The sequence below is a fragment of the Columba livia genome, chromosome 2 (assembly GCF_036013475.1).
Source record: "Columba livia isolate bColLiv1 breed racing homer chromosome 2, bColLiv1.pat.W.v2, whole genome shotgun sequence".
NCBI classification, from domain to species: domain Eukaryota; kingdom Metazoa; phylum Chordata; class Aves; order Columbiformes; family Columbidae; genus Columba; species Columba livia.
Genome location: NC_088603.1, coordinates 161,827,020 through 161,852,258, shown reverse-complemented (window position 1 = coordinate 161,852,258; position 25,239 = coordinate 161,827,020). Strand labels below are relative to the sequence as shown.

General features: G+C 52.0%; 4 protein-coding genes across 4 annotated transcripts; all 4 read right to left on the bottom strand.

Annotated features, from left to right (window-relative positions):
- Nucleotides 1-1,312: 1,312 nt before the first annotated feature.
- LOC135578889 (feather keratin-like) lies at nucleotides 1,313-2,175 on the bottom strand. Its single transcript, XM_065055262.1, has 2 exons — nucleotides 2,143-2,175; nucleotides 1,313-1,929 (listed from the first exon to the last, which is right to left on the bottom strand). Exon 2 carries the CDS (start codon nucleotides 1,907-1,909, stop codon nucleotides 1,607-1,609), a length of 303 nt encoding a protein of 100 aa, XP_064911334.1. The 5' UTR covers nucleotides 1,910-1,929; nucleotides 2,143-2,175; the 3' UTR covers nucleotides 1,313-1,606.
- A 5,639-nt stretch (nucleotides 2,176-7,814) lies between these two features.
- On the bottom strand, nucleotides 7,815-8,669 carry LOC135578744 (feather keratin-like). The gene is made up of 2 exons (XM_065054663.1): nucleotides 8,642-8,669; nucleotides 7,815-8,429 (listed from the first exon to the last, which is right to left on the bottom strand). The coding sequence occupies exon 2, from the start codon at nucleotides 8,407-8,409 to the stop codon at nucleotides 8,107-8,109; it is 303 nt and encodes a 100-aa protein (XP_064910735.1). The 5' UTR covers nucleotides 8,410-8,429; nucleotides 8,642-8,669; the 3' UTR covers nucleotides 7,815-8,106.
- Nucleotides 8,670-14,879: 6,210 nt separating this feature from the next.
- Nucleotides 14,880-15,770, bottom strand: LOC135578743 (feather keratin-like). Its single transcript, XM_065054661.1, has 2 exons — nucleotides 15,709-15,770; nucleotides 14,880-15,496 (listed from the first exon to the last, which is right to left on the bottom strand). Exon 2 carries the CDS (start codon nucleotides 15,474-15,476, stop codon nucleotides 15,174-15,176), a length of 303 nt encoding a protein of 100 aa, XP_064910733.1. The 5' UTR covers nucleotides 15,477-15,496; nucleotides 15,709-15,770; the 3' UTR covers nucleotides 14,880-15,173.
- Nucleotides 15,771-22,263: 6,493 nt separating this feature from the next.
- Nucleotides 22,264-23,130, bottom strand: LOC135578888 (feather keratin-like). The gene is made up of 2 exons (XM_065055261.1): nucleotides 23,100-23,130; nucleotides 22,264-22,886 (listed from the first exon to the last, which is right to left on the bottom strand). The coding sequence occupies exon 2, from the start codon at nucleotides 22,864-22,866 to the stop codon at nucleotides 22,564-22,566; it is 303 nt and encodes a 100-aa protein (XP_064911333.1). The 5' UTR covers nucleotides 22,867-22,886; nucleotides 23,100-23,130; the 3' UTR covers nucleotides 22,264-22,563.
- Between the last annotated feature and the right edge of the window lie 2,109 nt (nucleotides 23,131-25,239).

The window sequence follows — 25,239 nt, the reverse complement described above, 5'->3', positions numbered from 1 at the left end:
CCTTATTGTAGAAGAAGATCAAAATAACTAAATGTGACTTTCTCTTAGTGAACACATGTTGACTGCCTGATGGTTGCATTGTCTTTTAATTGTCTCTCAGCAGCACTCAGTTGTTTCTTCTCCATAATTTTCCAGGTCCTGTGGTCAGACTAACAGGTCTGCAGATTCCTGGCTGTTCACTCACGCCCTTTTTACAAACTGGAATAACGTTGGCTGGCTTGCAGTGAGTGAGAACATCTCTGGAGTCCCAAGATGTGTTGTGAGTGTCGTGAGGGTTGTTCAGCGCATGAGCAGTGCTGGTTGGTGAGGAAGATGAGGTGGGGCAGGAAGGGTCTCTGTGCGTGTGTGTTGATGGTGCTGGAGCGCCTGGCAGGCAAGAGGCAGGTTGGGCCAGTGCAGGGCTGGGCTGGTGGAGCCGGTGAGTCGGGTGGACTCATATCTGCCCCCTAGAAAGGGGGGCTTGTGTATATGGATGTGTATAAATCAGTGGGAAAACGTGGTTTAAACACATGCTTGACGATGGAGTTTTCTCATTTCCTTGGCACAGGGGAGTCTCATGGAACTGAGCAAGGGGAGAGGCTAAGTCCTGTTCTGGGGAGGCCTCAGAGCTGGCAGCAGGAATGAATGGGGGACAGCTGAACAGAAAACAGCTTGTCAGAGAAGGGTCTTGTGGTTCTGGTGGAGAAGAAATGGGCCCTAAGCTGGAAATGAACCTTCTACGCAAAAGGGGCCATCAAGTCTCCAGTTGAGAAAAGACTTGACAGGAGGTTAAGGAAGGTGGCTGTTCTTCTCTCCCCAGCACTGGTGAGGTCTCATGTGGAGTCCTGCGTGCAGGACTGAGTTCTCCAGTGGTTCAAGGACATGGATGTATTAGTGCACTTTTATGAACATGCTATAGGGTCTGGAACATCTTCCACTGGAGGAGAGGCTGAGAGAGCTGGGATGTTTAGCCAGGAGGAAAAGAGCACATGGGGGATGTTATTAACGTGGAAATTTCAGAGGGGAGGAAATGAAGTGTATTTGCTGGTAGGGCTGGAGAGTCATGCTGGGGAAGAGACTTATTGATGTGTGTGCTGGCATGATCTTGTCAAAGATGTGCGCAGGGAAGCGTTGTCATGTGGAAGGCTCTGCTTGAGCCAGGGATGGGTTTGTGTCACATCCTGGAAGCCAGTGGGCACTGGTGGTGGCATATTTCCTGGAAGAGGTCGTGTTATTCTTTTCCACCCACCATGATGGGCTATTGAGTCCTGGTTGTTCTCAAGTGAAGTTGGACGAGCCGTGGGAGAAAAAGACAATAGGCTGCATCTCAAGCTGGGATGAAGGAGAACTTTATTGACGGAGAAAAGTGAAAAGGCAGGAGTGCCAAGTGGAACAGCACAAGTCTGAGGTGCAAAGAAAGATGTGGGAGAAGAGGAGAAGGACCTTCATCAAGGTACGCAGGCAGCCCAGGCTGGCAACTTCCCTGCTTCCGTGCTTGGTGCCTGCAGATGAGGAGCCGTGGACAGCAGGTCCATGTGCCAGGAAGGGCCTAGAGGTGCATGTCCTGAATGTGTGGCGTGGCTTCCAGGGTGTGTGTGGTTGGCATCACGGGTGGTGGCGAGAGCCCTTAGCAGATGTAGCCACCCCTTCTGCCACCGAAGCAGCCCAGGCCTCCGAAGCCGTAGCCAAAAGCACCGGAGTTGATGGCAACTCCTTGGGCACCGAGTTCGTTGCCCACGGCAGCCGATGCGGAGGATCCGACGGCGGTGCTCTGGGGGTGGGAGGTGAGGATGGGTCCTGGCAGGGTGACCAGCACGGCGGGAGGCTGGATGACGACGCGGGAGTCCTGGCACTGCAGGGAACAGGGCTCGTTGCAGCTGTTGGCCAGCGGGGTGGGTCCGCAGGGGCGGCAGGCGTCGTAGCAGGCCATGTGTGTGGTGTGGAGGAGCCCTGGAAGGGACGAGAGGCTGTTGAGCAAGCGCAGGGGCGTGGGGGTGCGAGGAGCGGTGTTGCAGGAGGGCGAGGGAGTGGGGAGGCTGGTGTGGGGCTGTGGGGAGCGTGGCGGTGGGGAGGCGTGAGGGCTGCTGAGGCTGGGGGCAGAGCGTGCTGGAAGAGAGGGGCCAGGCGGGGCAGGAGAAGGAGGGGAAGGGGGTTGTGGCTCACCTTGTTGAGCGCGGAGGGAGGAGAAGGCGTCAGGAGAAGTGTGTGAGGGAGAGAGGCGCTGGGCCGGCTTTTATGCTGGTCCCCGAGGGGCGGGACAGCCTTTGCGCATGGCGACAATTTGCAGCCAGCAGCTGTCTGATGCCACAGCCTGGCCAGGAATGAGGAGGGTGTGTTTTCCTTCCCACAATGCTCCAATTTCTTGTTGTTGTCTTGAGGACGTGTCCACTTGGACTTGGCAGCAGCTTTGAAGTGTGAGCATTAGAGGCCGAAGACTTGGCGTTGATGGCGCGTGTCAGGGCGGGCAGAGGACGCGGCCAAAGCGCAGGAGAAGGTGGGGTGTCGTCAGTGAGGTCATCCCATGGCACTCGTGTGGTTTGAGGGTGTGTTGTGAAGAGGGGGCCCAATTTCCTTGCAGCTCTGGCAGACTGGTCTGGGCTCTGGAGCTGTGCCAGGCATGAGGAGCTGCCTCTTACATGGTCTTTGGTCTGTCCCCTCTTTGCTAACATCTCTCTAAGCCTGTCTTTAGGCCTGGATTCCTGATTGGGTTTGATCTGTGCATGTCTTGGTGCCCCTCTTGCTTTTAAGCTTGTAGCTGTGTGGTTTTGTTATACATTCAGAATGTTTTGGAGCAAGGGAGCTACAGGGGTAGTTTCTGAGATAAGGCTCACGAGGATTCTGTAATGTTCATAGAGAATCCCTATTTGCAAAAATATGAAGCTTCGGGGAAGAAGACATTCCTGGCTAAAAAGAGAACTTTATCTGGATCTCTGGATAATAATGAGAGTATCTGACTTTTAGAGGAGGGGCAGGTAACTCAGGAGGACGACAGGGATGTCATGAGGTTATGCAGGGGGAAAATTAAAATTGCGAAAGCGTAATTACAACATAATCTGGTTATTGTTTTTAAATATAATAAAATTTTTCTAGAGATACGTTTCCAAAAAAAGGAGGGATAACGAGAATCTCCATCCTTTACTGGTTGTGGGGGCAATCACATGGCAAAATATGAAGAAAATTATGCCTTTTTTCATCTCAGTCTTTCTAATAAGACCAATTATTCTCTGGATACCAAGCCTATGATGTAGAAGACAGGGAGCAGAACTAAGCACCCAGAATCCAAAGGGAAATGGTTGAAACCTCCTACACCAGTTGGACACAAATCTATGGGGCCTGATGGGATCCAGCCAAGGGTACTGAGAGAGCTGGCGGAGGCGCTCATCAAGCCACTTTACATCATTTATCTGCAGTCCTGGCTCACCAGGGAGGTCCCACTTGGCTGGAGGTTGGCAAATGTGCTGCTTATGTAAGATGAAGGGACAGAAGGAGGATCCGGGGATTTACAGGCCTGTCAGTCTGACCTTGGTACCAGGGAAGGTCATGGAGCAGATCATGTTGAGTGACATCACACAGCAAGTACAGGACAACCAGGTGATCTGGCCCAGTCAGGATGGGGTGATGAAAGGCAGGTCCTGCTTGACCAACCTGATCTCCTTCTCTGACAAGGTGACCCACTTAGTGGAGGAGGGAATGGCTGTGGATGTTGTCTATCTGGAGTTTATTAAAGCCTTTGACACTGATTCAACTGGAGAAGGTGGCTGCTCATGGCTTGGACAGGTGTATCCTTCACTGGCAAGAAACCTGGCTGGATGACTGGGCCCAAATATCTGTGGTGACTGGAGTTAAATCCAGTTGGTGGCTGCTCACAAGTGGTGTTCCCCACGGCTCAGTACTGGGACCAGTTCTGTTTAATATCTGTCTCCATGGTCTGATGAGGGGATCGAGTGGACCCTCGGTAAGTGTAGCCTGGAGAAAGGGAGGCAGAGGAGAGACTGTCTCGCTCTCTGCAACTACCTGAAAGGAGGTTTTAGGGAGGTAGGTGTCAGAGTCTTTCCCAAGGAAGAGGCATCAGGAGAAGAGAAAATGGCCTTAAGCTGCATCAGGGGAGATTTACATTGGATATTAGAGAAATTTATTTACCGAAAGTGTTGTGAAACACTGGAATGGACTGTCCAGGGTAGTGGTGGAGTCATCATCCCTGGAGGTGTTTAAAAGATGTGTAGATGTGGTGCTTGGGGACATGGTTTAGTGGTGACCTTGGTATTGCTTGGTTAACAGTTGGATTTGATGATCTTAAAGGTCTTTTGTATCTGAAAAAACTCTTTGATTCTATTCAATGGCACCATCCAGCTCCAACCAGACTGGTTGCTGGTGAAATCTGAACCAACCAGCAATGGTGGTAGCACAAATGTGTGAACATCTTTAAGAAGGGGAAAAATGACTGCACAATTTTAAAAGGAAGTTGGACGGGATATATGTGAGACAAAGATCTCTGCAGACAGCAAGTTCAGTGAAGAAGGAGGTGCAGGATGTGCTCCTGGTGCTGGAGCAGAGATTCCTCTGCAGCACGTTGTGAACCCCACGCTGGAGCAGATTGTCCCACTGCAGCCTCTGGAGATCTCCCTGTCCTTACAAAGACTCAGGAGCCTTTCCTCAGATTTTCTCCCCTCATGCAGTTGAGGAGGGGGAGTGATAGAGCAGCTTGGTGGGCACCTGCCATCCAGCCAAGGTCAAGCCAGCCCAGAGCCCCATCTTGCCAGCAGAGCAGGGTCACAGCCTTGTTCCTGCTCCTGGTCCTCAGTGCCCCAGGCTGTGCCTCAGGGACGCCACACTGAGGGGGACGGTGACCTCACAAAGGGGCTTTCTGCGTGACCTCAGAGCACAGGGACGGTTGCTTGGTGTCCCCTGCACTGGTGCTCCATGGACCCTGCAGCAGGGAGGCTGGTTGTCCAGAGACCCCCTGCATGGGTCACTGTGTCGCCCTGCTATGAAGATGGGATGCTCTACCCCGGGCTCCACCCTGTAACAAGGTGAGACAGTGGCCGGTTACTCCCTTGTAGGTGGAGTAGGGACTGTTCATCCAGGCTCACAGTGCAAAAAGGACCCACACCTGGGTCAGCTGAGGACCCTACAGCAAGGGCGTTGTGACCTGGGTACCTTGTCTGGTTTGTACGGGTTCCTGGCAGGAAGGGGAGATGTGGAGACGGGATCCCACATGGGTGGACCTGAGAACCTGCAGGCCAGGCACAAAGTGCAGTGTCTGTTGATATATATTGATTTAGTGAATTTTTTTTCAAGGGCGTTGGTATTTAATCAGGGCATTTTCACACCATCTTGCTCCTCTTAAGTCCCCAGCTGCTGTCCTGCGAGGCCTTTGGTTTAGTTTTCAGCAGCATTTCTACTCATTCATTTCCTTGTTTACCCACCAGCCCTCCCAGCAGTTGTTTTGTGTTTGTCTGCTGAAGATTATCTATTTATTCTAGGTGTGCTGTTGATTTTCAAGTCCTGACAGGCACCTTCTGGAACCTTCCAGGGTCTTCTAGAGCAGCTGGTGCCTGTCAGCTGCCCTCGATGGTCAAATCATTATCTGCCCCCTGATTGGCAGGTTGTTACCTGCTGCCTGAAGGTCAGTCTGTTACCTGCCCCCTGACTGGCTGGAAGTTGCAGAGAGCAATGAGGTCGCCCCTCAGCCTCCCTCTCTCCAATCTAGACTAAGTCATTGTCCTCAGCTGCTCCTCTAGGACTTGCCTTACATCCCTTTGACCGACTTTGATGCCCTCCTCTGGATGCTTTCAAGCACTTTGAGATCCTTTGTAAATTGTGGGGTCCTGAAATTCCCACAGTACTCAAGATGAGGCCGCAGCAGCACAGAATACAGTGAGATAATAATCTCTTTGAGCCGCTGGTGATTCTGTGTTTGAAGCTTCCCGGGATGGGTTTTGTGCTCCTGACTGCCAGGGCACACACTGCTGGCTCATGTTCAGCAGCTGTCAGCCAGTACTCCAGATCCCTTTCTGCAGGGCTGCTCTCCAGCCACTCTTCTCCCAGTCTGTACTTGTGTCCAGAATTGCTTCATTTCCTGTGAAGGATTTGGCATTTGTTCCTTTTACATTTCATGCAATTGATGTTTGCCCATTGTTCTGATCAAGGCCTCTTGTACCTCAAGAGAATCAACAGAACCTCAGAGTTTGGTATCATCAGAAAACTTGCTAATGATGCAATCAGCTCCTTCATGTAGATCGTAGATAAAAATCTGGAAAAGAGCTGGTTCTCGGACCGAGTCCTGAGGAACACCGCCGGTGACCAGTGACCAGCCATGCGTAGCCAGATTGCCTCCAACACTTTGAGCTCTGGCCTTCAGCCAGGTCTTCACACAGTGTACCAGGTGCCTGCTCATCTGACAGCTGGACAACTTGTCCAGAATTACTCTGTGATGGACAGGATCAAAAAACATGCTAGAATCAAGAAAAGCTACATCCATTTCCTTCTCTTCATCCACGAGGCAGGTGACCTTATTGTAGAAGAAGATCAAAATAACTAAATATGACTTTTTCTTAGTGAACACATGTTGACTGCCTGATGGTTGCATTGTCTTTTAGTTGTCTCTCAGCAGCACTCAGTTGTTTCTTCTCCATAATTTTCCAGGTCCTGTGGTCAGACTAACAGGTCTGCAGATTCCTGGCTGTTCACTCACACCCTTTTTACAAACTGGAATAACGTTGGCTGGCTTGCAGTGAGTGAGAACATCTCTGGAGTCCCAAGATGTGTCGTGAGTGTCGTGAGGGTTGTTCAGCGCATGAGCAGTGCTGGTTGGTGAGGAAGATGAGGTGGGGCAGGAAGGGTCTCTGTGCGTGTGTGTTGATGGTGCTGGAGCGCCTGGCAGGCAAGAGGCAGGTTGGGCCAGTGCAGGGCTGGGCTGGCGGAGCCGGTGAGTCGGGTGGACTCACATCTGCCCCCTAGAAAGTGGGGGTTGTTTATATGGATGTGTATAAATCTGTGGGAAAACGTGGTTTAAACACACGTTTGACGATGGAGCTTCCTGATTTCCCTGGCCACAGAGGAGTCTCATGGACCTGAGCAAGGGGAGAGGCCAAGTCCTGTTCTGGGGAGGACTCAGAGCTGGCAGCAGGAATGACTGGGGGACAGTTGAACAGAAAACAGCTTGTCAGAGAAGGGTCTTGTGGTTCTGGTGGAGAAGAAATGGGCCCTAAGCTGGAAATGAACCCTCTACGCAAAAGGGGCCATCAAGTCTCCAGGGCAGCATTGAGAAAAGACTTGACAGGAGGTTAAGGAAGGTGGCTGTTCTTCTCTCCTCAGCACTGGTGAGGTCTCATGTGGAGTCCTGCGTGCCGGACTGAGTTCCCCAGTGGTTCAAGGACATGGATGTATTAGTGCACTTTTATGAACATGCTATAGGGTCTGGAACATCTTCCACTGGAGGAGAGGCTGAGAGAGCTGGGATGTTTAGCCAGGAGGAAAAGAGCACATGGGGGATGTTATTAACGTGGAACTTTCAGAGGGGAGGAAATGAAGTTTATTTGCTGGTAGGGCTGGAGAGTCATTCTGGGGAAGAGAGTTATTGATGTGTGTGCTGGCATGATCTTGTCCAAGATGTGCGCAGGGAAGCATTCTCATGTGGAAGGCTCTGCTTGAGCCAGGGATGGGTTTGTGTCACATCCTGGGAGCCAGTGGGCACTGGTGGTGGTGGCATATTTCCTGGAAGAGGTCGTGTTATTCTTTTCCACCCACCATGTTGGGCTATTGAGTCCTGGTTGTTCTCAAGTGAGGTTGGACGAGCCGTGGGAGAAAAAGACAATAGGATGCATCTTAAGCTTGGATGAAGGAGAACTTTATTGAGGGAGAAGAGTGAAAAGGCAGGAGTGCCAAGTGGAACAGCACAAGTCTGAGGTGCAAAGAAAGATGTGGGAGAAGAGGAGAAGGACCTTCATCGAGGTACGCAGGCAGCCCAGGCTGGCAACTTCCCTGCTTCCGTGCTTGGTGCCTGCAGACAAGTAGCCATGGACAGCAGGTCCATGTGCCAGGAAGGGCCTAGAGGTGCATGTCCTGAATGTGTGGCGTGGCTTCCAGGGTGTGTGTGGTTGGCATCACGGGTGGTGGCGAGAGCCCTTAGCAGATATATCCACCCCTTCTGCCACCAAAGCAGCCCAGGCCTCCGAAGCCGTAGCCAAAAGCACCGGAGTTGATGGCAACTCCCTGAGCACCGAGTTCGTTGCCCACGGCAGCCGATGCGGAGGATCCGACGGCGGTGCTCTGGGGGTGGGAGGTGAGGATGGGTCCTGGCAGGGTGACCAGCACGGCGGGAGGCTGGATGACGACGCGGGAGTCCTGGCACTGCAGGGAACAGGGCTCGTTGCAGCTGTTGGCCAGCGGGGTGGGTCCGCAGGGGCGGCAGACGTCGTAGCAGGCCATGTGTGTGGTGTGGAGGAGCCCTGGAAGGGACGAGAGGCTGTTGAGCAAGCGCAGGGGCGTGGGGGTGCGAGGAGCGGTGTTGCAGGAGGGCGAGGGAGTGGGGAGGCTGGTGTGGGGCTGTGGGGAGCGTGGCGGTGGGGAGGCGTGAGGGCTGCTGAGGCTGGGGGCAGAGCGTGCTGGAAGAGAGGGGCCAGGCGGGGAGGAGAAGGAGGGGAAGGGGGTTGAGGCTCACCTTGTTGAGCGCGGAGGGAGGAGAAGGCGTCAGGAGAAGTGTGTGAGGGAGAGAGGCGCTGGGCCGGCTTTTATGCTGGTCCCCGAGGGGCGGGACAGCCTTTGCGCATGGCGACATTTTGCAGCCAGCAGGTGTTTAGTGCCACAGCGTGGCCAGGAATGAGGAGGGTGTGTTTTCCTTCCCGCAATGCTCCAATTTCTTGTTCTTGTCTTGAGGACGTGTCCACTTGGACTTGGCAGCAGCTTTGAAGTGTGAGCATTAGAGGCCAAGGACTTGCCGTTGATGGCGCGTGTCAGGGCGGGCAGAGGACGCGGCCAAAGCGTAGAAGAATGTGGGGTGTCGTCAGTGAGGTCATCCCATGGCACTCGTGTGGTTTGAGGGTGTGTTGTGAAGAGGGGGCCCAATTTCCTTGCAGCTCTGGCAGACTGATCTGGGCTCTGGAGCTGTGCCAGGCATGAGGAGCTGCCTCTTACATGGTCTTTGGTCTGTCCCCTCTTTGCGAACATCTCTCTAAGCCTGTCTTTAGGCCTGGATTCCTGATTGGGTTTGATCTGTGCATGTCTTGGCGCCCCTCTTGCTTTTAAGCTTGTAGCTGTGTGGTTTTGTTATACATTCAGAATGTTTTGGACCAAGGGAGCTACAGGGATGGTTTCTGAGATAAGGCTCACAAGGATTCTGTAATGTTCATAGAGAGTCCCTATGTGCAAAAGTATGAAGCTCTGGGGAAGAAGCCATTCCTGGCTAAACAGAGAACTTTAGCTGGATCTCTGGATAATAATGAGTGTATATGACTTTTACAGGAGGAGCAGGTAACTCAGGAGGACGACAGGGATGTCATGAGGTTATGCAGGGGGAAAATTAGAAATGCGAAAGCATAATTACATCATAATCTGGTTATTGTTATAAAATACAATAAAAATATTCTAGAAATATGTTTCCAGAAAAAGGAGGGATAACGAGAATCTCCATCCTTTACTGGTTGTGGGGGCAGTCACATGGCAAAATATGAAGAAAATACTTTAATGCTTTTTTCATCTCAGTCTTTGTAATAAGACCAATAATTCTCTGGATACCAAGCCTCTGATGTAGAAGACAGGGAGCAGAACGAAGCCCCCAGAATCCAAAGGGAAATGGTTGGAAACCTCCTGCACCAGTTGGACACAAATCTATGGGGCCTGATGGGATCCAGCCAAGGGAAGTGAGGGAGCTGGCGGAGGTGCTCATCAAGCCACTTTACATCATTTAACTGCAGTCCTGGCTCACCAGGGAGGTCCCACTTGGCTGGAGGTTGGCAAATGTGCAGCTTGTATAAGATGAAAGGACAGAAGGAGGATCCGAGCATCTACAGGCCTGTCAGTCTGACCTTGGTGCCAGGGCAGGTCATGGAGCAGATCATGTTGAGTGACATCACACTGCATGTACGGGACAACCAGGCGATCAGGCCCAGTCAGGATGGGGTGATGAAAGGCAGGTCCTGCTTGACCAACCTGATCTCCTTCTCTGACAAGGTGACCCACTTAGTGGAGAAGGGAATAGCTGTGGATGTTGTCTACCTGGACTTTATTAAAGCCTTTGACACTGATTCAACTGGAGAAAGTGGCTGCTCATGGCTTGGACAGGTGTATCCTTCACTGGCAAAAAACCTGGCTGGATGACTGGGCCCAAATAGCTGTGGTGACTGGAGTTAAATCCAGTTGGTGGCTGCTCACAAGTGGTGTTCCCCAGGGCTCAGTGCTGGGGCCAGTTCTGTTTAATATCTGTCTCCATGGTCTGATGAGGGGATCGAGTGGACCCTCGGTAAGCGTAGCCTGGAGAAAGGGAGGCAGAGGGGAGACTGTCTCGCTCTCTACAACTACCTGAAAGGAGGTTTTAGGGAGGTAGGTGTCAGTGTCTTTCCCAAGGAAGAGGCATCAGGACAAGAGAAAATGGCCTTAAGCTGCATCAGGGGAGATTTACATTGGATATTAGAGAAATTTATTTACCGAAAGTGTTGTGAAACACTGGAATGGACTGTCCAGGGTAGTGGTGGAGTCATCATCCCTGGAGGTGTTTAAAAGATGTGTAGATGTGGTGCTTGGGGACATGGTTTAGTGGTGACCTTGGTATTGCTTGGTTAACAGTTGGATTTGATGATCTTAAAGGTCTTTTGTATCTGAAAAAACTCTTTGATTCTATTCAATGGCACCATCCAGCTCCAACCAGACTGGTTGCTGGTGAAATCTGAACCAACCAGCAATGGTGGTAGCACAAATGTGTGAACATCTTTAAGAAGGGGAAAAATGACTGCACAATTTTAAAAGGAAGTGGGACGGGATATATGTGAGACAAAGATCTCTGCAGACAGCAAGTTCAGTGAAGAAGGAGGTGCAGGATGTGCTCCTGGTGCTGGAGCAGAGATTCCCCTGCAGCCCGTTGTGAACCCCACGCTGGAGCAGATTGTCCCACTGCAGCCTCTGGAGATCTCCCTGTCCTTACAAAGACTCAGGGAGCCTTTCCTCAGATTTTCTCCCCTCATGCAGTTGAGGAGGGGGAGTGATAGAGCAGCTTGGTGGGCACCTGCCATCCAGCCAAGGTCAAGGCAGCCCAGAGCCCCATCTTGCCAGCAGAGCAGGGTCACAGGCTTGTTCCTGCTCCTGGTCCTCAGTGCCCCAGGCTGTGCCTCAGGGACCCCACACTGAGGGGGACGATGACCTCACAAAGGGGCTTTCTGTGTGACCTCAGAGCACAGGGGTGGTTGCTTGGTGTCCCCTGCACTGGTGCTCCATGGACCCTGCAGCAGGGAGGCTGGTGGTCCAGAGACCCCCTGCATGGGTCACTGTGTCGCCCTGCTATGAAGATGGGATGCTCTACCCCGGGCTCCACCCTGTAACAAGGTGAGACAGTGGCCGGTTACTCCCTTGTAGGTGGAGCAGGGACTGTTCATCCAGGCTCACAGTGCAACAAGGACCCACACCTGGGTCAGCTGAGGACCCTACAGCAAGGACGTTGTGACCTGGGTACCTTGTCTGGTTTGTACGGGTTCCAGGTAGGAAGGGGAGATGTGGAGATGGCATCCCACATGGGTGGACCTGAGAACCTGCAGGCCAGGCACAAAGTGCAGTGTCTGTTGATATATATTGATTTAGTGAATTATTTTTCAGTGGCGTTGGTATTTAATCAGGGCATTTTCACACCATCTTGCTCCTCTTAAGTCCCCCAGCTGCTGTCCTGCGAGGCCTTTGGTTTAGTTTTCAACAGCATTTCTACTCATTCATTTCCTTGTTGACCCACCAGCAGTTGTTTTGTGTTTGTCTGCTGAAGATTATCTGTTTATTCTAGTGGCGCTGTTGATTTTCAAGTCCTGACAGGCACCTTCTGGAACCTTCCAGGGGCTTCTAGAGCAGCTGGCGCCTGTCAGCTGCCCTCGATGGTCAAATTGTTATCTGCCCCCTGATTGGCAGGTTGTTACCTGCTGCCTGAAGGTCAGTCTGTTACCTGCCCCCCGATTGGCTGGTCAGTGAGTGCTGAGGCAGTGCCTGGCTGTGGGGAGGGGAGGCTGCGACTGGGGGCTGAGGCTGGTGAGGTCTGGGAGAGCTGGTGAGGCCGGTGAGAGGCCCAGGGGAGCGGGACCGGCAGGCAGGGGAGGCTGGTGAGTGACGGCTTTGGGGGGTGAATGTGGGGTGAGCGCCGAGGGGTGAGGCCATTTCTGTGTGCAGTGTTTGTGGGGCCAGAGTGGGACTGGGCGTAGTGGAGGGGCAATGGGAGGTGTGTGTGGTGTGCGGGGCTGTGCGCCTGCGAACCTGGTGGGGATGTCTGCATGAGAAAGGGTTGGTGAAGGAGAATAGATGACGCTACAGTGCTCCAGTTGGAAGGGACAGTGATTATTGAGTCCAAATTCCTGACCACGTCAGGGCTGAGTAGAGGTTACAGTACAGTATTAAGAGCAGTGTCCAAATGCCTCAGAAGCACCAACAGTCTCAGGGTATCGAACACCTCTCTAGGAAGCTTCTTCCAGTCTTCGACCACCAGCTCAGTGAAGAAATATTTCCTAATGTCAAGTCTAAACTTGCAGTGGTGCAGATTTGAACCATTCCTGTGTGTCCTGTCACTGGATCTGATGGAGAAGAGCTCAGCACCTCCCTCTCCACGTCCCCCTCCTCAGGAAGCTGCAGAGAGCAATGAGGTCGCCCCTCAGCCTCCCTCTCTCCAATCTAGACTAAGTCATTGTCCTCAGCTGCTCCTCTAGGACTTGACTTACATCCCTTTGACCGACTTTGATGCCCTCCTCTGGATGCTTTCAAGCACTTTGAGACCCTTTTTAAATTGTGGGGTCCAGAAGTTCCCACAGTACTCAAGATGAGGCCACACCAGCACAGAATACAGTGAGATAATAATCTCTTTGAGCCGCTGGTGATTCTGTGCTTGAAGCTTCCCGGGATGGGTTTTGTGCTCTTGACTGCCAGGGCACACACTGCTGGCTCATGTTCAGCGGCTGTCAGCCACTGCTCCAGATCCCTTTCTGCAGGGCTGCTCTCCAGCCACTCTTCTCCCAGTCTGTACTTGTGTCCAGAATTGCTTCATTTCATGTGAAGGATTTGGCATTTGTTCCTTTTACATTTCATGCAATTGATGTTTGCCCATTGTTCTGATCAACGTTGATGGCTCTGCAAGGCCTCTTGTACCTCAAGAGAATCAACAGAACCTCAGAGTTTGGTATCATCAGAAAACTTGCTAATGATGCAATCAGCTCCTTCATGTAGATCGTAGATAAAAATCTGGAAAAGAGCTGGCTCTCGGACCGAGTCCTGAGGAACACCGCCGGTGACCAGTGACCAGCCATGCGTAGCCAGATTGCCTCCAACACTTTGAGCTCTGGCCTTCAGCCAGGTCTTCACACAGTGTACCAGGTACCTGCTCATCTGACAGCTGGACAACTTGTCCAGAATTACGCTGTGATGGACAGGATCAAAAAACATGCTAGAATCAAGAAAAGCTACATCCATTTCCTTCTCTTCATCCACGAGGCAGGTGACCTTATTGTAGAAGAAGATCAAATTAACTAAATGTGACTTTCTCTTAGTGAACACATGTTGACTGCCTGATGGTTGCATTGTCTTTTAGTTGTCTCTCAGCAGCACTCAGTTGTTTCTTCTCCATAATTTTCCGGGTACTGTGGTCAGACTAACAGGTCTGCAGATTCCTGGCTCTTCACTCACGCCCTTTTTACAAACTGGAATAATGTTGGCTGGCTTGCAGTGAGTGAGAACATCTCTGGCCTCCCAAGACCTGCCTGAATTCAGAGGAGGTGAGTGTCGTGAGGGTTGTTAAGCGCATGAGCAGTGTCTGTCGGTGAGGAAGATGAGGTGGGGCAGGAAGGGTCTCTGTGTGTGTGTGTTGATGGTGCTGGAGCACCTGGCAGGCAAGACGCAGGTTGGGCCAGTGCAGGGCTGGGCTGGTGGAGCCGGTGAGTCCAGTGGACTCATATCTGCCCCCTAGAAAGGGGGATGTTGTGTATATGGATCTGTATAAATCTGTGGGAAAATGTGGTTTAAACACACGTTTGACGATGGAGCTTCCTGATTTCCCTGGCCACAGAGGAGTCTCATGGACCTGAGCAAGGGGAGAGGCCAAGTCCTGTTCTGGGGAGGACTCAGAGCTGGCAGCAGGAATGACTGGGGGACAGTTGAACAGAAAACAGCTTGTCAGAGAAGGGTCTTGTGGTTCTGGTGGAGAAGAAATGGGCCCTAAGCTGGAAATCAACCCTCTACGCAATAGGGGCCATCAAGTCTCCAGGGCAGCATTGAGAAAAGACTTGACAGGAGGTTAAGGAAGGTGACTGTTCTTCTCTCCTCAGCACTTGAGAGGCCCCATGTGGAGTCCTGCGTGCAGGACTGAGTTCCCCACTGGAAGAAGGACATGGATGTGTTAGTGCAGTTTAATGAAGATGCTAAAGGGTCTGGAACATCTTCCACCGGAGGAGAGGCTGAGAGAGCTGGGGAAGAGAGTTAATGATGTGTGTGTTGGCATGATCTTGTCCAAGATGTGCACAGGGAAGCATTGTCATGTGGAAGGCTCTGCTTGAGCCAGGGATGGGTTTGTGTCACATCCTGGAAGCCAGTGGGTACTGGTGGTGGCATATTTCCTGGAAGAGGTCGTGTTATTCTTTTCCACCCACCATGATGGGCTATTGAGTCCTGGTTGTTGTCAAGTGAAGTTGGACGAGCCGTGGGAGAAAAAGATAATAGGCTGCATCTCAAGCTGGGATGAAGGAGAACTTTATTGAGGGAGAAGAGTGAAAAGGCAGGAGTGCCAAGTGGAACAGCACAAGTCTGAGGTGCAAAGGAAGATGTGGGAGAAGAGGAGAAGGACCTTCATCGAGGTACGCAGGCAGCCCAGGCTGGCAACTTCCCTGCTTCCGTGCTTGGTGCCTGCAGACGAGGAGCCGTGGACAGCAGGTCCATGTGCCAGGAAGGGCCTAGAGGTGCATGTCCTGAATGTGTGGCGTGGCTTCCAGGGTGTGTGTGGTTGGCATCACGGGTGGTGGCGAGAGCCCTTAGCAGATGTAGCCACCCCTTCTGCCACCGAAGCAGCCCAGGCCTCCAAAGCCGTAGCCAAAAGCACCGGAGTTGACAGCAACTCCCTGGGCACCGAGTTCGTTGCCCACGGCAGCCGATGCGGAGGATCCGACGGCGGTGCTCTGGGGGTGGGAGGTGAGGATGGGTCCTGGCAGGGTGACCAGCACGGCGGGAGGCTGGATGACGACGCGGGAGTCCTGGCACTGCAGGGAACAGGGCTCGTTGCAGCTGTTGGCCAGCGGGGTGGGTCCGCAGGGGCGGCAGGCGTCGTAGCAGGCCATGTGTGTGGTGTGGAGGGGCCCTGGAAGGGACGAGAGGCTGTTGAGCAAGCGCAGGGGCGTGGGGGTGCGAGGAGCGGTGTTGCAGGAGGGCGAGGGAGTGGGGAGGCTGGTGTGGGGCTGTGGGGAGCGTGGCGGTGGGGAGGCGTGAGGGCTGCTGAGGCTGGGGCAGAGCGTGCTGGAAGAGAGGGGCCAGGCGGGGCAGGAAAAGGAGGGGAAGGGGGTTGAGGCTCACCTTGTTGAGCGCGGAGGGAGGAGAAGGCGTCAGGAGAAGTGTGTGAGGGAGAGAGGCGCTGGGCCGGCTTTTATGCTGGTCCCCGAGGGGCGGGACAGCCTTTGCGCATGGCGACAATTTGCAGCCAGCAGCTCTTTGATGCCACAGCCTGGCCAGGAATGAGGAGGGTGTGTTTTCCTTCCCACAATGCTCCAGTTTCTTGTTCTTGTCTTGAGGATGTGTCCACTTGTCCCTGGCAGCAGCTTTGAAGTGCGAGTATTAGAGGCTGAAGACTTGGCGTTGATGGTGTGTGTCAGGTCGATCACAGGACGCGGCCAGAGTAGGAGAGGTGGGGTGTCGTCACTGAGGTCATCCCATGGCACTCGTGTGGTTTGTAATTGCATTGTGTGGATGGGGCCTCATTTCCTGCATAGCTGGAAGAGTGGTCTGGGCTTTGGAGCTGTTCTGGGCATGAGGGTCTGCCTCTTCCATGGTGTTTGATCCCTCACCTGACTGCTGCTATCTCATTAAGCGTCTCATTAGGCCTGGCCTTTGGTCTTGATTGTGCTCTGTGGTTGTGTTGGTGCCCTATTTCTTGTAAGCTTATAGCTGTGTGTATTAATTTTATGCAGCACAGATTTTTTAGCATATGGGTGTCATGGTTTTCTTCTGTGAGAAGGTACCAGAAGATTCCCCATGTGTGAGGGACAGTCCCCGTATGCCAAAAGACAAGCTGGCAGATAAGCAGACTGGCCTGGCCTTAACTGAGAGGTTTGGCTTGAACTGATGAGAAAAAAGAGAGTTTTTGATGTCTGCCAGATAAGACAAGATACTCAGGAGGAACACCAGGGTATTTTGATGTTATTCATTGGGGAAATTAGAAGGGCCAAAGCCCAACTAGAACCTAATCCATCTCCTGCTATAGAAGACAATACAAACTTATTTCGGTATATTTTTTGCAACAGAAGGAGAGCTAAGGAGAATCTCCAACTTGTAGTGGATTCAGGGAGCAACCCATTTACAATGGATGAGGAAAAGGCCTTGATGCCTTCTTTATTTCAGTCTCTAAGCATAAAACCAGTTGTTCTCCGTGCACCGAGCTCCCTGCGCTGGAAGACGAGGATGGGGCATAGAACAAAGCCCCAGGAATCCAAGGGGAAATGGTTGGTGACCTGCTACACCACTTGGCCCACACACGTGAATGGGGCCAGATTGGTTCTCCCCAGGAGTTGAGAGAGCTGGCTGAGATGCTCCCCAAGCCACTTTGCGTCATATATCATCAGACCTGACTCTCTGGGGAGGTCCCCATTGACTGGAAGTCACCAAATGTGGCACCCGTCTAGAAGAAGGACCGAAAAGAGGATATGGGGAATTACAGATGTGTCAGTTGGACCTTGTTGCTTTGTAAGGTCGTGGAACAGATTATCCTGAGTGCCATCACATGGCAGGTACAGGACCAGCAGGTCATCAGACCTAGTCAGCATGGGTTTATGAAAGGCAGGTCCTGCTTGACCAACCTGATCTCCTGGTATGAACAAGGTTACCCACTTTATTGGATGAGGGAATGGCTGTGTGTGCTATGTAGTAAGATTTTGGTAAGTCTTTGACATAATTTCTCCTGGAGAAAGTGTCTGCTCATGGCTTGGACAGGTGTAATCTTCACTGGCTAAAACACTGGCTGGATGGCTGTGTTCAAAGAGTTGTGATGACTGGAGTTAAATGCAGTTGGTGGGCGCTCACAAGAGGTGTTCCCTGGGGCTCAGTACTGGGGCCAGTTCTGTTTCTTCGTGATCTCGACCAGGGCATGGAGTGCACCCTTAGTAAGTTTGCAGATGACATCAAGTTGGGCAGGAATGCTGATGTGCTGGACAGTAAGAAAGCTCTAGAAAAGGATCTGGGCTGGCTGGATCGATGATAAGCTGCCAATTGTCTGAGGTTCAACAAGGCCAAGTGTCGGTTTCTGCACGTGCATCACCACCACCCCATGGAACACTAGAGGCTTGGTGGAAGACAGTTTGTAAAGCTGCCTGTTGGAAAAGGACGTGGGCTACTGGTGACCAGCTGGCAGAACATGAGCCAGCGTGTGGCCAGGTGGTCAGGAAGGCCAACAGCATTCTGGCCTGTGTCATCACAATTGTGACCAGCAGGAGCAGGGCGGTGAGCATCCCCCTGTATTTGGTGCTGGTGAGGCTGCACGCAGAATCTGGGGTTCGTTTTTGGGCCCCTAATGACAAGAAAGAGCTTGAGGTTCTGCAGCGAATTGAGAAAAGGGGAAGGAATCTTGTGAAAAGTCTGGAGCACAGTTGGGATGGGGAGCAGCTGAGGGAGTTGGAGGGTTCAATCTGGAGAACAGGAGGCTGAGGGGAGACCTTTCTCTCTGCAACTGCCTGAAAGGAGGTTGTAGAGGGGCGGGTGTCGGTCTCTTCTCCCAACTGACAGAACTGGAGAAAGTGGCTTGAAGTTGCCCCAGGGGAGGTTTAGTGTGGCTATTAGGAAAAATGGCTTTTCCTGAAGGGTTTTGGTGCACTGAAACAGGCTGCCCAGGGCAGTGGTGGAGTCACCATCTCTGGAGGTGTGCAGAAGATGCGTAGATGTGATGCTTGATGACAGGGGTTAGTGGTAGAATTATGTTAGGTTAATAGTTGTAGACTATTGTTGGGTTAACAGCAGGACTTGATGATCCAAAATTTCTTTAGTAACCCAAACAATTCTATGATTCTACAAGACTGGCCAGCCAGCTCCAAGGCAGTGTGAGCATTAGAGGCCAAGGGCTTGGCGTTGGTGGTGTGTGTCAGGGCAGGCAGAGGACGTGGGCAAAGCATAGGAGAAGGTGGGGTGTCGTCAGTGAGGTCATCCCATGGCACTCGTGTGGTTTGAGGGTGTGTTGTGAAGGGGGGGCCCCATTTCCTTGCAGCTCTGGCAGACTGGTCTGGGCTCTGGAGCTGTGCCAGGCATGAGGAGCTTTGGTCTTTGGTCTGTCCCCTCTTTGCTAACATCTCTCTAAGCCTGTCTTTAGGCCTGGATTCCTGATTGGGTTTGATCTGTGCATGTCTTGGTGCCCCTCTTGCTTTTAAGCTTGTATCTGTGTGGATTTGTTATCCAACACAGGGTTTTGGAGCAAGGGAGCTACAGGGGTAGTTTCTGAGATGAGGTTCACAATGATTCTGTAATGTTCGTAGAGAGTCCCCCTGGGCAATAATATGAAGCTATGGGGAAGAAGACCATCCTAGCTAGACAGAGAGCTTTAGCTGGAACTTGGTAAAACAATGAGAGTTTATGACTTTTACAGGAAGGGGCAGGTAACTCAGGAGGGACTACAGGGATGTCATGAGGTTGTGCAGGGAGCAAATTAGGATTGCAAAGACGCTACTACAACAAAATCTGTGTGCTGTTACAAAATAGAATAAAATGATTCTAGACATACATTATCAACCGAAGGAGGGCTAATGAGAATTTCCATCCTTTACTTGTTGTGGGGGCAGTCACAGGGCAAAGGATGGGGAAAATGATTTCTTCCCCTTAGTCTTTCAGGTCATGGAGCAGATCATGTTGAGTGACATTACACAGCAAGTACAGGACAACCAGGGGATCGGGCCCAGTCAGGATGGGGTGATGAAAGGCAGGTCCTGCTTGAGCAACCTGATCTCCTTCTCTGACAAGGTGACCCACTTAGTGGATGAGGGAATGGCTGTGGATGTTGTCTACCTGGACTTTATTAAAGCCTTTGACACTGATTCAACTGGAGAAAGTGGCTGCTCATGGCTTGGACAGGTGTATCCTTCACTGGCAAAAAACCTGGCTGGATGGCTGGGCCCAAATAGCTGTGGTGACTGGAGTTAAATCCAGTTGGTGGCTGCTCACAAGTGGTGTTCCCCAGGGCTCAGTGCTGGGGCCAGATCTGTTTAATATCTGTCTCCATGGACTGATGAGGGGATCGAGTGGACTCGGTAAGCGTAGCCTGGAGAGAGGGAGGCAGAGGGGAGACCATCTCGCTCTCTGCAACTACCTATAAGGAGGTTTTAGGGAGGTAGATCTCAGAGTCTTTCTCAAGGAAGAAGCATCAGGACAAGAGAAAATGGCCTCAAGCTGCACCAGGGGAGATTTAAATTGGATTTTAGGGAAATTTATTTACCAATATTGTTGTCAAGCATTTACTGCCCAGGGTAGTGGTGGAGTCATCATCCCTGGAGGTGTTTAAAAGATGTGTAGATGTGGTGCTTGGGGACATGGTTTAGTGGTGACCTTGCTATTGCTTGGTTAACACTTGGGTTTGATGATCTTAAAGGTCTTTTGTACCTGAAACAATTCTTTGATTCTGTTCAATGGCACCAGCCAGCTCCAACCAGACTGGTTGATGGTGAAACCTGAGCCAAGCAGCAATGGTGGTAGCACAAATGTGTGAACATCTTTAAGAAGGGGGAAAACGACTGCAAAGTTGTAACCGGAAGAGAGAGAGGGATGGATGGATGTGATAGAAAAAATCTCTACAAACAGCAAGGTCAGTGAAGAAGGAGGTGCAGGATGAGCTCCTGGTGCTGGAGCAGAGATTCCCCTGCAGCCCGTTGTGAACCCCACGCTGGAGCAGCACAGAATACAATGAGATAATAATCTCTTTGAGCCGCTGGTGATTCTGTGCTTGAAGCTGCCCGGGATGGGTTTTGTGCTCTTGACTGCCAGGGCACACACTGCTGGCTCATGTTCAGCGGCTGTCAGCCAGTACTCCAGATCCCTTTCTGCAGGGCTGCTCTCCAGCCACTCTTCTCCCAGTCTGTACTTGTGTCCAGAATTGCTTCATTTCCTGTGAAGGATTTGGCATTTGTTCCTTTTACATTTAATGCAATTGATGTTTGCCCATTGTTCTGATCAACGTTGATGGCTCTGCAAGGCCTCTTGTACCTCAAGAGAATCAACAGAACCTCAGAGTTTGGTATCATCAGAAAACTTGCTAATGATGCAATCAGCTTCTTCATGTAGATCGTAGATAAAAATCTGGAAAAGAGCTGGTTCTCGGACCGAGTCCTGAGGAACACCGCCGGTGACCAGTGACCAGCCATGCGTAGCCAGATTGCCTCCAACACTTTGAGCTCTGGCCTTCAGCCAGGTCTTCACACAGTGTACCAGGTACCTGCTCATCTGACAGCTGGACAACTTGTCCAGAATTACGCTGTGATGGACAGGATCAAAAAACATGCTAGAATCAAGAAAAGCTACATCCATTTCCTTCTCTTTATCCACGAGGCAGGTGACCTTATTGTAGAAGAAGATCAAAATAACTAAATGTGACTTTCTCTTAGTGAACACATGTTGACTGCCTGATGGTTGCATTGTCTTTTAATTGTCTCTCAGCAGCACTCAGTTGTTTCTTCTCCATAATTTTCCAGGTCCTGTGGTCAGACTAACAGGTCTGCAGATTCCTGGCTGTTCACTCACGCCCTTTTTACAAACTGGAATAACATTGGCTGGCTTGCAGTGAGTGAGAACATCTCTGGCCTCCCAAGACCTGCCTGAATTCAGAGGAGGTGAGTGTCGTGAGGGTTGTTCAGCGCATGAGCAGTGTTTGTCGGTGAGGAAGATGAGGTGGGGCAGGAAGGGTCTCTGTGTGTGTGTGTGTTGATGGTGCTGGAGGGCCTGGCAGGCAAGAGGCAGGTTGGGCCAGTGCAGGGCTGGGCTGGCGGAGCCGGTGAGTCGGGTGGACTCACATGTGCCCGCTAGAAAGGGGGCGTTGTGTATATGGATGTGTATAAATCTGTGGGAAAACGTGGTTTAAACACACGTTTGCCGATGGAGCTTCCTGATTTCCCTGTCCACAGAGGAGTCTCATGGAGCTGAGCAAGGGAAGAAGCCAAGTCCTGTTCTGGGGAGGCCTCAGAGCTGGCAGCAGGAATGACTGGGGGACAGTTGAACAGAAAACAGCTTGTCAGAGAAGGGTCTTGTGGTTCTGGTGGAGAAGAAATGGGCCCTAAGCTGGAAATGAACCCTCTACGCAAAAGGGGCCATCTAGTTTCCAGGGCAGCATTGAGAAAAAACTTGACAGGAGGTTAAGGAAGGTGGCTGTTCTTCTCTCCTCAGCACTGGTGAGGTCCCATGTGGAGTCCTGCGTGCAGGACTGAGTTCCCCAGTGGTTCAAGGACATGGATGTATTAGTGCAGTTTCATGAAGATGCTAAAGGGTGTGGAACATCTTCCACTGGAGGAGAGGCTGAGAGAGCTGGGATGTATAGCCAGGAGGAAAAGAGCACATGGGGGATGTTATTAACGTGGAAATTTCAGAGGGGAGGAAATGAAGTTTATTTGCTGGTAGGGCTGGAGAGTCATGCTGGGGAAGAGAGTTATTGATGTGTGTGCTGGCATGATCTTGTCCAAGATGTGCACAGGGAAGCATTGTCATGTGGAAGGCTCTGCTTGAGCCAGGGATGGGTTTGTGTCACATCCTGGAAGCCAGTGGGTACTGGTGGTGGCATATTTCCTGGAAGAGGTCGTGTTATTCTTTTCCACCCACCACGATGGGCTATTGAGTCCTGGTTGTTGTCAAGTGAAGTTGGACAAGCCGTGGGAGAAAAAGACAATAGGATGCATCTCAAGCTGGGATGAAGGAGAACTTTATTGAGGGAGAAGAGTGAAAAGGCAGGAGTGCCAAGTGGAACAGCACAAGTCTGAGGTGCAAAGAAAGATGTGGGAGAAGAGGAGAAGGACCTTCATCGAGGTATGCAGGCAGCCCAGGCTGGCAACTTCCCTGCTTCCGTGCTTGGTGCCTGCAGACGAGGAGCCGTGGATAGCAGGTCCATGTGCCAGGAAGGGCCTAGAGGTGCGTGTCCTCAATCCGTGCTGTGGCTTCCAGGGTGTGTGTGGTTGGCATCACGGGTCGTGGCGAGAGCCCTTAGCAGATGTAGCCACCCCTTCTGCCACCAAAGCAGCCCAGGCCTCCAAAGCCGTAGCCAAAAGCACCGGAGTTGATGGCAACTCCCTGGGCACCGAGTTCGTTGCCCACGGCAGCTGATGCGGAGGATCCGACGGCGGTGCTCTGGGGGTGGGAGGTGAGGATGGGTCCTGGCAGGGTGACCAGCACGGCGGGAGGCTGGATGAGGACACGGGAGTCCTGGCACTGCAGGGAACAGGGCTCGTTGCAGCTGTTGGCCAGCGGGGTGGGTCCGCAGGGGCGGCAGGCGGCGTAGCAGGCCATGTGTGTGGTGTGGAGGGGCCCTGGAAGGGATGAGAGGCTGTTGAGCAAGCGCAGGGGTGTGGGGGTGCGAGGAGCGGTGTTGCAGGAGGGCGAGGGAGTGGGGAGGCTGGTGTGGGGCTGTGGGGAGCGTGGCGGTGGGGAGGCGTGAGGGCTGCTGAGGCTGGGGGCAGAGCGTGCTGGAAGAGAGGGGCCAGGCGGGGCAGGAGAAGGAGGGGAAGGGGGTTGAGGCTCACCTTGTTGAGCGCGGAGGGAGGAGAAGGCGTCAGGAGAAGTGTGTGAGGGAGAGAGGCGCTGGGCCGGCTTTTATGCTGGTCCCCGAGGGGCGGGACAGCCTTTGCGCATGGCGGCATTTTGCAGCCAGCAGCTGTCTGATGCCACAGCCTGGCCAGGAATGAGGAGGGTGTGTTTTCCTTCCCACAATGCTCCAATTTCTTGTTCTTGTCTTGAGGACGTGTCCACTTGGCCCTGGCAGCAGCTTTGAAGTGCGAGCATTAGAGGCCGAAGACTTGGCGTTGATGGCGCATGTCAGGGCGGGCAGAGGACGCAGCCAATGCGTAGGAGAGGTGGGGTGTCGTCAGTGAGGTCATCCCATGGCACTCGTGTGGTTTGCGGGTGCTTTGTGAAGAGGTGGCCTCATTTCCTTTCAGGCCTGGCCAGCTGGTCTTGGCTCTGGAGCTGTGCCAGGCATGAGGAGCTGCCACTAAGATGGGCTTTGGTCTGTTCCCTCTTTGCTAACATGTCTCTAAGCCTGTCTTTAGGCCTGCATTCCTGATTGGGTTTGATCTGTGCATGTCTTGGTGTCCCTCTTGCTTTTAAGCTTGTATCTGTGTGGATTTGTTATCCAACACAGGGTTTTGGAGCAAGGGAGCTACAAGGGTGGTTTCTGAGATGAGGTTCACAATGATTCTGTAATGTTCGTAGAGAGTCCCCCTGTGCAATAATATGAAGCTATGGGGAAGAAGACCATCCTAGCTAGACAGAGAGCTTTAGCTGGAACTTGGTAAAACAAAGAGAGTTTATGACTTTTACAGGAAGGGGCAGGTAACTCAGGAGGACTACAGGGATGTCATGAGGTTGTGCAGGGAGCAAATTAGGATTGCAAAGACGCTACTACAACAAAATCTGGGTGCTGTTACAAAATACAATAAAATGATTCTAGACATACATTATCAACCAAAGGAGGGCTAATGAGAATTTCCATCCTTTACTTGTTGTGGGGGCAATCACAGGGCAAAGGATGGGGAAAATGATTTCTTCGCCTTAGTCTTTCAGGTCATGGAGCAGATCATGTTGAGTGACATCACACAGCAAGTACAGGACAACCAGGGGATCGGGCCCAGTCAGGATGGGGTGATGAAAGGCAGGTCCTGCTTGACCAACCTGATCTCCTTCTCTGACAAGGTGACCCACTTAGTGGATGAGGGAATGGCTGTGGATGTTGTCTACCTAGAGTTTATTAAAGCCTTTGACACTGATTCAACTGGTGAAAGTGGCTGCTCATGGCTTGGACAGGTGTATCCTTCACTGGCAAAAAACCTGGCTGGATGACTGGGCCCAAATAGCTGTGGTGGCTGGAGTTAAATCCAGTTGGTGGCTGCTCACAAGTGGTGTTCCCCAGGGCTCAGTGCTGGGGCCAGTTCTGTTTAATATCTGTCTCCATGGTCTGATGAGGGGATCGAGTGGACCCTCGGTAAGCGTAGCCTGGAGAAAGGGAGGCAGAGGGGAGACTTTCTCGCTGTCTATAACTACCTGAAAGGAGGTTGTAGTGAGGTAGGCGTCAGTGTTTTTCCTAAGGAACAAGGAACAGGACAAGAGAAAATGGCCTCAAGCTGCACCAGGAGAGATTTACATTGGAGATTAGGGAAATTTATTCACCAAAATTGTTGTCAAGCATTTACTGCCCAGGGTAGTGGTGGAGTCATGATCCCTGGGGGTGTTTAAAAGATGTGTAGATGTGGTGCTTGAGGACATGGTTTAGTGGTGACCTTGGTATTGCTTGGTTAACACTTGGGTTTGATGATCTTAAAGGTCTTTTGTACCTGAAACAATTCTTTGATTCTATTCAATGGCACCAGCCAGCTCCAACCAGACTGGTTGCTGGTGAAACCTGAGCCAAGCAGCAATGGTGGTAGCACAGAGGTGTGAACATCTTTAAGAAGGGGGAAAATGATTGCACAGTTGTAACCGGAAGAGAGAGAGGGATGGATGGATGTAATAGAAAAAATCTCTACAACCAGCAAGTTCAGTGAGGAATGAGGTGCAGGATGTGCTCCTGGTGCTGGAGCAGAGATTCCTCTGCAGCCCGTTGTGAACCCCACGCTGGAGCAGATTGTCCCACTGCAGCCTCTGGAGATCTTCCTGTCCTTACAAAGA

What these genes read in the sequence shown, in the direction of transcription:
- LOC135578889 (XM_065055262.1), bottom strand. Translation starts at nt 1,909, where the DNA reads ATGGCCTGCTACGACGCCTGCCGCCCCTGCGGACCCACCCCGCTGGCC.
- LOC135578744 (XM_065054663.1), bottom strand. Translation starts at nt 8,409, where the DNA reads ATGGCCTGCTACGACGTCTGCCGCCCCTGCGGACCCACCCCGCTGGCC.
- LOC135578743 (XM_065054661.1), bottom strand. Translation starts at nt 15,476, where the DNA reads ATGGCCTGCTACGACGCCTGCCGCCCCTGCGGACCCACCCCGCTGGCC.
- LOC135578888 (XM_065055261.1), bottom strand. Translation starts at nt 22,866, where the DNA reads ATGGCCTGCTACGCCGCCTGCCGCCCCTGCGGACCCACCCCGCTGGCC.